The 13,355-nt window shown below is 31.3% G+C and overlaps 1 protein-coding gene across 1 annotated transcript; it reads right to left on the bottom strand.

The window, feature by feature from the left end:
• LOC109821399 lies at positions 68 to 442 on the bottom strand. Its single transcript, XM_020387588.1, has one exon. The coding sequence runs from the start codon at positions 440 to 442 to the stop codon at positions 68 to 70; it is 375 nt and encodes a 124-aa protein (XP_020243177.1).

Here is a 13,355-nt window from a genome sequence, read left to right as displayed (position 1 = left end):
CAACTTGACAAATTGGACAACGCCGCACATATCTTTCTGCTCCCTTCTTTAACTGAGGCCAATAATATCATTCTTCAATGGCTGCAATTGTCTTATCACGTCCCAAATATCCTCCTAGTCCGCCAGCATGAAGGTCTCGAATTATTTGCTCTCTTAGCAAACTCTGGGGTATGCACAATTGATCGCCATGAAATAGATAACCATCCTGAATATGAAAGCCTTTAACTGATCTATTTTGAAGACAGTCATTCCAAATCTTCTTAAAATCGTCATCCTCCGCATAAAGCTCCTTAAGATACTCAAACGCAATCACTTCAGCCTTCAAAGTTACCAACAATCCAGCCCTCCTACTGAGTGCATCTGCAACCTTATTCTGCTGCCCGGATTTATGCTTCAAAACGAAGGTGAAACGCTGCAGATATGCAATCCAACGAGCATGCATACGGTTGATGGTAGTCTGACTATTAAGGGTCTTCAAGGCCTGATGATCAGTGTGAAGCAAAAACTCTCTCGAGATCAAATAGTGCTCTCAATGCTTCAAAGACTGAACTATGGCATATAATTCTAGCTCATATGTGGTCCACTTTTGTCGAGCTTCGCTTAGTTTCTCACTGTAAAAGGCAACTGGACGCCCTTCCTGAGATAAAACACCACCAATTCCTATGATGGACGCATCACAATCAACTTCAAAGACTTTTTGAAAATCTGGAAGTGCAAGCACAGGTGCGGTGGACAACTTCTCCTTGATCAGTGCAAAGCTACGATCTGCTTCTTCCCCCCAATTGAACTTTCCTTTCTTCATGCATTCAGTTATAGGTGCTACAATGCTGCTGAAATTTCTTACAAATCTCCTATAGAATGTTGCTAGGCCATGAAAACTACGAACTTCGCTGACAGTCTTCGGGGTAGGCCAATCCCTAATAGCACGAACCTTCTCTTCATCAACATGAATACCCTCTGCACTAACAACAAAGCCTAGAAACACGAGGCTACTGGTCATGAAGTTGCACTTCTTCAAATTAATGTACAACTTATTCTCCTGCAAAACTGTTAGTACCTCCCTCAAGTGGTCCAGATGTGCAGCCCCACTCTGGCTATAAATCAGGATATCATCAAAGTAAACTACGACGAACTTGCCGATAAAGGGTTTTAATACCTGATTCATCAATCGCATGAAAGTGCTAGGGGCATTAGAAAGACCAAAAGGCATGACTAACCACTCGTACAGGCCTTCTTTTGTCTTGAAAGCAGTCTTCCACTCATCACCTTCCCTAATCCGAATCTGATGATAGCCGCTCTTGAGATCTATCTTGGAGAACACCTTTGAACCAGATAACATGTCTAGCATGTCTTCCAAGCGTGGAATAGGAAATCTGTACTTCACCGTAATCTTGTTGATAGCCCTACTGTCCACACACATACGCCACTCTCCGTTCTTCTTTGGGACTAGTAGTGCTGGCACTGCACACGGACTCATGCTAGGTCGTATAAGGCCCTTCTGGATGAGATCATCCACCTGCTTCTGCAAAATCTCTCCTTCCTTCGGACTCATCCTATAGTGTGGCAGATTTGGTAGTCGGGATCCAGGGATAAGGTCGATCTGATGTTGAACGTCCCTAAGCATGGGTAATTCAGAAGGAAGATCATCAGGCATAACTGCATCAAACTGTTGTAAGAGGGTCTGTACTTCATGTGGAGTTTCGACAGTGGTAGACTCCTCTTTTCCCGAAACTACAAGGGCATAAATCTCATCAGATTACTTCACATCTTTCATAAAGTCTTCATTGTCAACGACCAAGAAATTCTTCTTTTCAGCCACAATGGTTTTGACAGGTCCCTTCTCGGTTAGAGGCTTGAGCACAATTCGGCGACCATCCTTCTTAAAGATGTAGACGTTATCTTTCCCTCTATGCGTGGCATCAACATCAAACTGCCAAGGTCTGCCTAACAACATATGACATGCATCCATCTCTACTACATCGCACAATGCCTCATCCACATAAGTTCGGCCAATGGAAAAGGATACCCGACACACTTCATCAACCTGTACGTCATTACCCTTGCGAATCCAGCCGATCTTGTAAGGAGCGGGATGCTTTTCCGTCTTCAGCCCTAACTTCTCCACCATGTGCCGAGATACAATATTTTCGCTGCTCCCACTATCAATGATGACATCGCAGATCTTCTGTTGCACCGTACATCTCGTTCGAAAGATATTATGCCTCTGTGGTGGTTCCTCTGCCTTTGGAGCCAACAATAGTCGCCGCACAACACATGAGAGTTGTTCCCCATCATCAGCATCAAACCAATCATCATAGTCTTCAACATTGTCTCGGTCTGTATCCTCATCTTCATGATCCACCATGTTCACAGTACCTCTTTTAGGGCACTGATTGGAACGATGACCAGGCTGTCCGCATCTATAAAACTTGATCGGGTCAGGTTTGACATAAGGGTTCGCTGGAGTAGGCTTCTTCGCTGCAGTCGTCGCTGGCCCCTTGCCCTTTTCTGTCGTAGAATCTTGATCAGGAACAGTTTGAGACTGTTTATTCCCACCACGATTAAAGTTCGTGCGCGAACCGTCAGAAGCTGCCCACGATCCTTTACTATTTCGTCCAAGCTGTCGCTCCACCTTCTCGGCTAGGCTAACCGTGTCTGCCAATGTATAGGTCTGCTGCAAAGATACACGATCCTGAATCGCTATCCTTAATCCCCCAATGTATCGAGACATCTATTGTGCCTCGCTCTCGTGTAAATTATTGTGGGATGACAGTCGATAGAACTCCTGCGTATACTCATCCACAGTTCTTCCACCTTGCCTACAATTCTGATACTGCCCAAATAAAACTTGTTCATAATCACTTGGTAAGAAACGGGCTCTCAGTAGCTTCTTCATCTTTTCCCACCTATCGACCTTCGGCTTTCCTTGACGAGATCGATTCAGACAAACAGACTCCCACCAAGCCGAAGCTCCACCTTTGAGTCTGTAGGCCACCAATTTAACCTTACGTTCTTCAGGGATCTCCATATACTCAAAGAACCTCTCTACTTCTGCAATCCAGTCGAGAAACTCTTCAATATGAAGTTGCCCGTTGAAAGATGGCAGATCCATCTTCATCTTGAAACCTCCAGCGTCATAATTATCCCTTTGTCGTCGGTCTCTGCGATAAACACCGCGGCGTGGGGGTGCATAGTGATCTTCCTCGCTGTCGGAATCTTCATACGGAGTCGGTTCACGTCGTTGGCGACCATCAACGCGATTTCGATCTCCTGCAATCTCCAGACGCTCTACTGCCACTGCTATTCGCTCCACGACAGTCTTCATCTGATTGACATCGGCCTTTAGCACGTCGAACTCAGTTCGAGAGATAGGGGCTTCATCACCTACCATCGGATCGGAGGAACAAGGCTCTGATACCAATTGACGCAGCGCGGAAGTTGTAACCTCGGAATCCACCAAGGGTGTTCTCTGAATCCACAAAGAACGATCTTCGAATCCACGAAGAGCTTCGAATCCACGAAGAAATATTAAGGAAAAAAGAAATTTTATTAATCAAAAGTTATGCCTCTAGGGCTTACAAGACTCTTCTTAAATAGAAAAAGAAACAAGACTCCTACAAAGACTCTAATTCCTACAAGGACTCTCAACTTACCAAAAATGGTAAAGAATTCCTAAAACATTAAAACTCCTAAAAAGACTCCTTATGAATAGGAAAGTCCACCGGTCAAATCTGAGATCAAATCGGATTTGTTTCCTAAACAAAACAGACTCCTAAATTATTACTAAAAATAGTAAAAACGGACAAAATTGTAATTATCTCTCAAACCGTAAGGAATTTGGAGAATCTGAGAACGCAAACCGAACCCAGTGGGGTCGGTTTGGATGGCTCCGTCTCGTCGAGATAGTCGATTTTCATATATAATTCGTCCAATTCCGACGTACGGTTTGAAAGTTTCGGCCGTTTCTTCGAAACATGTTATTTTCTTCGACCAGGCCCGCATTTGGGCTTGCGACTGTCCCACTTTGACATAAACATGTCTGCTGTGTGTTCTACATCATATCGTCGTCGTAGGTAGCATCTCTATCCTGGTTACGAGAACGAGTGATGCTCCCTCTAATATCTCCACTCTGAAGGTCCAATTGAAAAATAATTATGTGGTATTTGATAACATAGTAAACAAAAATGAATTTATACATATAAGGAAAAATAAGGTACCTGAACGCTGCTCTGCCTAGCGCAGGAATTATCGCTAATCGAGCTTATGATCTGTATGATACCACCGTAGGCGCTATGGGGAATCGCACCGCCTAAATATTTTATAACGTACCCCATGAGATCGTCCATTAAGTTGGCCGTCCTAGCAACTATGGTCATCTCAGTAGTCACCTGAATATGTAGCTCCGGGTCAATCTTGTCAAACAAATACGCGGAGATGTGTGCGATAAATAGCATAGCCTTAAAACTACTTGGGGCTACTATCATTGTTGTAGATGACGTGGAGGATGCTGTGGATGATCTTATGCTTATGTCGGGTGAAGCTCCAACACCATGCAGATAATATCTTCTTCTCCTATTATTAAGGAGAAATAAAATTAGATTTTGCTTTCGAATTCAATAATGTAAACAAATATTTATAGGAACGTAGCATTCAAATTGAATCGATTTTTTACCATCCTTACCTATTATGTCCCATTACATTCTGCGTGAGAGTGATGTTCTCCTCTATAGAAAGCATATGAGGGTCTGGCTCGCCTTGTTCCCCCTCCTGTGACATCCTCATTGATGTTCGCCTTATTCCCCCTCCTGCAACATCCTCATTGTTGCAGCCTCCTTGGATGCAGTCTCAAATCTCGCCTAAAGCACAAATGTATAGTTAATTCAAGGTAAAGACCATATTATTTGTGTTCTATTTTTCTCGTAATATTAACAATGAAATAGAGTTAATAATACTACTTAAGATGTATATAAGTCTCACCACCAACTCGATATTTGCCTTGATATTTTCCTGATTCTTTTCCTCACCCTTATACCTATCACGAAAAGTACCATACACCACTTTTTGCCTTCAAGTGTATTGCCATTTTTTATTTTCACTGTCATATTATACATTTATGAGGTTTTGTAATCATGCTAAGCATTAAGATCATTTTAAGCTTTAAATGACATATACCGTATCCTGACAATAAGCATTAAGATTATTTATGAGTGTGCGCCCAAGTGGTCGTTATGCAACTTCTTCCTTCTATTCTCTGACCCCTTTGTGGATTTATTCTTTAAAAATATATATTTTAGTAAATATGCAATGAAATAATATCTTAAATTTATAAAATGATTTTCATGAAACTAACCTTAGCGGCATCGCTGTCCCAATACATGACGAGAGCCGTGAAATGAAGTTCGTCAACTCGATCATCGAGGTTTAAAAACCTCTGTCAGTCCTCCTCATACCTGTCATAGGTAAAGTGTTTGATCTCATGCCTCTATTGTTTGAGGACTGCTTCAACCTTAACATTAAACACATAATTCTAAGCCCCCTCAAAGTCGTCAAGACAGAAGCATTCCTGTAGATTTATATTCACATTTAGTTAGGATAATTTAATACCAATTACTAATTATTTATAAATGAAAAGCTAAGGCAATATGCAATTACCATAAGCTCAGTCCATATCGCCTCGTATGCGGTCCATGGTAGTTCTCGGAAATAAAAATAAGGGTTGATAATGTTCGCTCTACGCACGAGAACCCCAATATATGCATTCAATCTTATCAACCAAGGAGCAGCGGGCAAATTATAACTATTCCACCAAATTACCGCCCTCATTCCTCTTGGCGGTTGTTTAGATTCAGGCTTACCTCCACCACGTCGGCCCTCTATGCGATCTGGCTTAGCACCTACAATAATAACAACATAATAATATATCATAAAATATATAAATCTAAAAATTAAAACTATTTATACAGTTTACCATTCGCTATCTCTCTTTCTTTTATTGCGAGTGCAACAACTTTCCTAGTCTGCAACATAGGAAGCATTTCCTCAAACTTTCTCGCAGCACGTGTGTGGAACTTCCTTGAGTCAGTCTTGGACTTATGAGAGTCCGGAGGGAAGGGTAAACTGAGATAGTCTTGTGTCTTCGGATGCAAGTCAGTATGGAATGTATATGAAGGGTATGTCAGGGTCCAAGTAGCACCTACATAAGAAAGGAGAATCATTAATATAAATTTTAAATTGACCATTATCAAATATTAAATAATAAATACCTTCATCGGAGGATGGTTCTGGTGCCGCATCAAAGGGGCTGGGTGATGAATATCTTGCATCTACAACAAATGAACACTATGATCTTAATGCTAACTAATAATTTACAAAAGATATTGAAATAATTTTTATACATGCATCCGGAGATGGTGGTGTATCATCAGCACCAGTACCCGTGGTGATACTCCATCTTCGATAATCATCCGGGCCGAAGAGCCTCCTTACCTTGTTCATCTACAAATTCAATTTCCATCATAGTTAAGAAAAAGGTATTTTCATGCTCATGAGATATATTATTATGAAATGCATTATTGTTTTTAACATGATAATCTGAAAATGGTAATGCAGTGTAACATATATAGTTCATACCTAAATCAAGCGTCACATTTTGTGTGTAAGAGAATTCTTACCAAACGTCATCAGATGATCCAATTGGTTCACTATAATTATCTTTACTTCCTTTGATATTTTTTCATTGTTATTAGGAAGAACAACAGATCTTGGCTCCTTGTACAAAACCACCTAATCAAAAATGACATTCGGATCTTTCACGAAAAAACACTGATCAACTTGTTTTGCGAAAATGAATTTCTCATATGTGTATACTTCTCAATGGAGATTGACTAGTGTAAATCCATAATTATTAATTACATTAATCTCACAACTACTAGTATATTCTTGACTCTTATGCATTCAACACACATCAAACATACGTTCATATATCATTTAACTAAGTACACATATCTAGCGGCTGTCATAAGAAGGCTTCTATCTATTAAGAATATAGTAGTGCTTACATCCAACTTCGTATACTTTGTATATTTTTATTTCTTGAAAATTTTGGCAACACCTACTCGTTGTTCTCTCTGTACACTGTACGGATGTTATTATACGTATCAACAATAGCCCAAAACACATAACAACAAACACTTATTGTATACGAAAAACAACAAATACGTGCTACCAAAACTTTCAAGAATGAAAATATACAAAGTATACAAAGTTGGATGTATGCACTACTACTTTCAAGAATGAAAATATACAAAGTATACAAAGTTGGATGTATGCACTACTATATTCCTAACCTGTCCGAGAAGGACATTGAAAATATACAAAGTATACAAAGTTGGATGTATGCACTACTATATTCCTAACCTGTCCGAGAAGGACATACCAATAATTACGAATTTCAATACCAATTCTTTATTCGTATAATATAAAATAAACGATCATTTTCGGGAGAAAACTTCGTCTCCTACTCAAATATGAATCGTCTATCTTATATTATAAGTCCAAGGAATTGGCTGTAATTATTGGACGGAAGTCTAGGGATAACATTTTTTTTTCATTAACCTAAATTAGATTAGATTATAACACATTATTAAAAATTATAATGTGTTATATATCACTCTATTTTTTTAAAATTAATCCAATATAAAAAAGAAAAATCCAAGTCATGGTCGTAATACAATTATTTCCAATAACATATGAGCCACAATAATATGTACAAAAGGGACTCCTAATTTAAATTAAGCCTCATCAAGAAAGAAGACACCTCCGAATAGTTATCCAATCAGTCTAGCTCATCACAACAACTGTCATGAAGCTTTCTGATTTTGATCTAGACCGTCTCATCAAAATAACCCAATACAAAGCATGTAATAGCTCAATCAGAAACCCTAGGTCGATCACAAATTCCACAGTTGAATCGAGCTCAACTAATAAAATGTGATAAAATTTAACCATTGTCATAAAATACAAGCTTATATCATAAATCTATTATTAAAAAGGTACTAGAAGAAGATTGGTAAGATTTCCAAAGTAATTACATAAAACTTCTAAAAATAAAAAAAAAATCAAAATTTGTATACCTGTTTAAGATGGTGGTGGAGCAAGAAGAAGCGATCGGTATGGTGGAGGAGGGCGGTGGGGAGGCGAGGCTGCGGGAAGAGGGAGAGAAAGAGGGAGAGGAGAGAGAGCAGAGAGGCGCACGGCGGAGGGTCCCGGTGCGGTGCGTGACGTTGCAGCAAGATAAGAGAGGAGGAGGGTGGCGGGGGGGGGGGGGGGGGGGGGGAGGTGACGAAGAGGAAGAGGGAAGCAGTGCGGCGGGGGACAGGGGCTGATGGGGCAGGTGAGTACGGGGCAGCGGGAGATGGAATTTTTTTTGGGGGCGGCGGGAGATGGGAATCGCAGAGAGATGAGAGAGTGTAGGGGCAGCCAGGGGTGGGGTTGGGAAAGGTTAGGGTTTTTGTGTTTTATTTTATTTTCTTTCCTAGGCAACCTAGACGGAAATTTTTCGTCTAGGTTGCATCATCCTAGACGGAATTCCGTCCAGGATTAGCGTAATTTTTTTTTTAAATTTCCGTCTAGTTTGTTAATCTGGACGGAAAATTCCGTCTAGATTGATCAAAAATAGACAGAACAAACTAGACGGAATTTTTTGTGTCTAGTTTGCTTCATTTTCTACTAGTGAAAACATGGATTAATTAAGGTTTACCTGAGATCCACATATAGCGAGATCTATAACAACATTTTGACCTAAGTTGAGTCTCCATAGCTCGATCTTTTATGTAGGAAAATTTGGTTTCTCACAAAAATCTAGGATTTACTGAGCCTTGAATATTAGCTGAAATCGGAATCTCAGATACAATAATATGAGATTCAGGCTACCAAATAGGCCATCCATGGTATCATGTGCATGAAATTTGAAACCTAATACTGTGGATGTGAACTATGTTTAGTTATTATACATTAGAACATGAATTTGATTATTGTCTCTCGTATCTTTGATTTCAACCTTTAGGGTATAGATTCTAGGTTAGGCAAAAGAATAAGATGAGTATAAAACTGGGTTTCTTGTAGATTTTGTGCCATTTTGAAGAAACTTGATGTGATATGTGAGTTAAATTTATTTATTTTATCCTTCCTGCGGATTTTAGTGGACATTTAATGAATGAAGAAACAAGACATTCAAGCCAGAATCTTAACACTGCCAAACAACAAAGAGATTAAGACAAAGACTAGGACATCACACCGAAATGAGTCAAAAATATTTGACAGTGATCTAATCCAAACAAATAAAAGTATAGTAGTCCATAACCGTATTAATCAGCAGCCAGCATAGAAGCGGAACTCGCGCAAGCACCAACTTTTATTTGAGGCTTCTTCTCTATAGCAAAATCAAGCGTGGAATCAATAGGAATGGATTTAATAACATATAATTGCACAAAAAGTTCAATGTCAAGACAAACATGGCCTCCCTTCTCTAAAATTTTAAATAGAACAAAGTACATTTAAATACTTTAATTAGTACCCCATCATTAAGTATTGTCTAAGTTGCCTCGTTTTGTTTGTACTCTTAAATGTCTCGTGATTCTATCTTCCAATAATTATAATCTTGAGACATCGGGATCTTCTGATTATTTGATTGGTGGACTCATTTGTAGAATGAGATGGGTCAATATAATTGATTAAAGGAAAAATTTGCAAAAATCTTTTGAAGATTTGGATAAGGGTTTTACTTCATATAAAAATGTTGAGTTTCAGGAGTTTGCAAGCTAATTTTGGATTGTATTCGAAAAGGAAATTAGGTTGTTAGATGCTTGGGTTTTATATTTTGGTTGCAAATTTAACATGGAATTTAACATGGATTCCTGCCTTCAATAATGCTCTATAGGATCTCACAGTTTGTTGCATGTTCAGGTCCTCTACGTATCTGTTGTATAATTTTATGGGATTCAGAATGTATTGTGGAATTTAACGTACTCATGTGACCACATTTAACTATCAAATTCTCGAAACTGCTTGAGGGTGCATAAATGTGGGCTGCGTTTTTTAATTATATTTTATTTCATTTGAGAATAACATATGTGTTGTTGGTTGTTGTTTGCTGAGAGGTTATATAATACCGTATGTACGTAGTTGTTCCATGAGGCCTGAGTTCTAAATGCATTATCACTCTTATTATTATTATTATTATTATTATTATTATTATTATTATTATTATTATTATTATTATTATTATTATTATTATTATTATTATTATTATTATTATTATTATTATTATTATTATTATTATTATTATTATTATTATTATTATTATTATTATTATTATTATTATTATTATTATTATTATTATTATTATTATTATTATTATTATTATTATTATTATTATTATTATTATTATTATTATTATTATTATTATTATTATTATTATTATTATTATTATTATTATTATTATTATTATTATTATTATTATTATTATTATTATTATTATTATTATTATTATTATTATTATTATTATTATTATTATTATTATTATTATTATTATTATTATTATTATTATTATTATTATTATTATTATTATTATTATTATTATTATTATTATTATTATTATTATTATTATTATTATTATTATTATTATTATTATTATTATTATTATTATTATTATTATTATTATTATTATTATTATTATTATTATTATTATTATTATTATTATTATTATTATTATTATTATTATTATTATTATTATTATTATTATTATTATTATTATTATTATTATTATTATTATTATTATTATTATTATTATTATTATTATTATTATTATTATTATTATTATTATTATTATTATTATTATTATTATTATTATTATTATTATTATTATTATTATTATTATTATTATTATTATTATTATTATTATTATTATTATTATTATTATTATTATTATTATTATTATTATTATTATTATTATTATTATTATTATTATTATTATTATTATTATTATTATTATTATTATTATTATTATTATTATTATTATTATTATTATTATTATTATTATTATTATTATTATTATTATTATTATTATTATTATTATTATTATTATTATTATTATTATTATTATTATTATTATTATTATTATTATTATTATTATTATTATTATTATTATTATTATTATTATTATTATTATTATTATTATTATTATTATTATTATTATTATTATTATTATTATTATTATTATTATTATTATTATTATTATTATTATTATTATTATTATTATTATTATTATTATTATTATTATTATTATTATTATTATTATTATTATTATTATTATTATTATTATTATTATTATTATTATTATTATTATTATTATTATTATTATTATTATTATTATTATTATTATTATTATTATTATTATTATTATTATTATTATTATTATTATTATTATTATTATTATTATTATTATTATTATTATTATTATTATTATTATTATTATTATTATTATTATTATTATTATTATTATTATTATTATTATTATTATTATTATTATTATTATTATTATTATTATTATTATTATTATTATTATTATTATTATTATTATTATTATTATTATTATTATTATTATTATTATTATTATTATTATTATTATTATTATTATTATTATTATTATTATTATTATTATTATTATTATTATTATTATTATTATTATTATTATTATTATTATTATTATTATTATTATTATTATTATTATTATTATTATTATTATTATTATTATTATTATTATTATTATTATTATTATTATTATTATTATTATTATTATTATTATTATTATTATTATTATTATTATTATTATTATTATTATTATTATTATTATTATTATTATTATTATTATTATTATTATTATTATTATTATTATTATTATTATTATTATTATTATTATTATTATTATTATTATTATTATTATTATTATTATTATTATTATTATTATTATTATTATTATTATTATTATTATTATTATTATTATTATTATTATTATTATTATTATTATTATTATTATTATTATTATTATTATTATTATTATTATTATTATTATTATTATTATTATTATTATTATTATTATTATTATTATTATTATTATTATTATTATTATTATTATTATTATTATTATTATTATTATTATTATTATTATTATTATTATTATTATTATTATTATTATTATTATTATTATTATTATTATTATTATTATTATTATTATTATTATTATTATTATTATTATTATTATTATTATTATTATTATTATTATTATTATTATTATTATTATTATTATTATTATTATTATTATTATTATTATTATTATTATTATTATTATTATTATTATTATTATTATTATTATTATTATTATTATTATTATTATTATTATTATTATTATTATTATTATTATTATTATTATTATTATTATTATTATTATTATTATTATTATTATTATTATTATTATTATTATTATTATTATTATTATTATTATTATTATTATTATTATTATTATTATTATTATTATTATTATTATTATTATTATTATTATTATTATTATTATTATTATTATTATTATTATTATTATTATTATTATTATTATTATTATTATTATTATTATTATTATTATTATTATTATTATTATTATTATTATTATTATTATTATTATTATTATTATTATTATTATTATTATTATTATTATTATTATTATTATTATTATTATTATTATTATTATTATTATTATTATTATTATTATTATTATTATTATTATTATTATTATTATTATTATTATTATTATTATTATTATTATTATTATTATTATTATTATTATTATTATTATTATTATTATTATTATTCTCCTTTACCAAAGAGCAATAGATCATCAGCAAAGATTAAATGAGTAATCTTCATCTTGCCACATCTAGGATGATATTTAAACTGTTTATCCTGTTTCAAAAGGTCTAAGCTCCTTGACAAATACTCCATACCCAAAATAAAGAGATATGGTGAGAGTGGATCCCCTTGCCTCAAACCCCTTTCCCCCTTAAAGTAACCATGCAGTGTACCATTTAGGGAGATAGAGTATTTTGGAGTAGATATACACACCATGATCCAGTCAACAATTCTTTTTGGAAAACCAATCCCCTTAAGCATTTCGTGCAGAAAATTCCAACTTATGGTATCAAAAGCCTTCTTTATATCAATGTTTAACATGATTCTGGAAGATATATTCCTCCTGCTGTAACTTTTCACAAGTTCATGGGCCAATAAAGTGTTACTTGTTATTTGCC

This window comes from Asparagus officinalis, chromosome 8 (genome assembly GCF_001876935.1).
Source record: "Asparagus officinalis chromosome 8, Aspof.V1, whole genome shotgun sequence".
Classification (NCBI taxonomy): Eukaryota; Viridiplantae; Streptophyta; class Magnoliopsida; order Asparagales; family Asparagaceae; genus Asparagus; species Asparagus officinalis.
The sequence above is the reverse complement of the archived record's forward strand: the minus strand, read 5'-3'. Positions and strand labels throughout refer to the sequence as shown.

What these genes read in the sequence shown, in the direction of transcription:
- LOC109821399 (XM_020387588.1), bottom strand. Translation starts at nt 442, where the DNA reads ATGCATGCTCGTTGGATTGCATATCTGCAGCGTTTCACCTTCGTTTTG.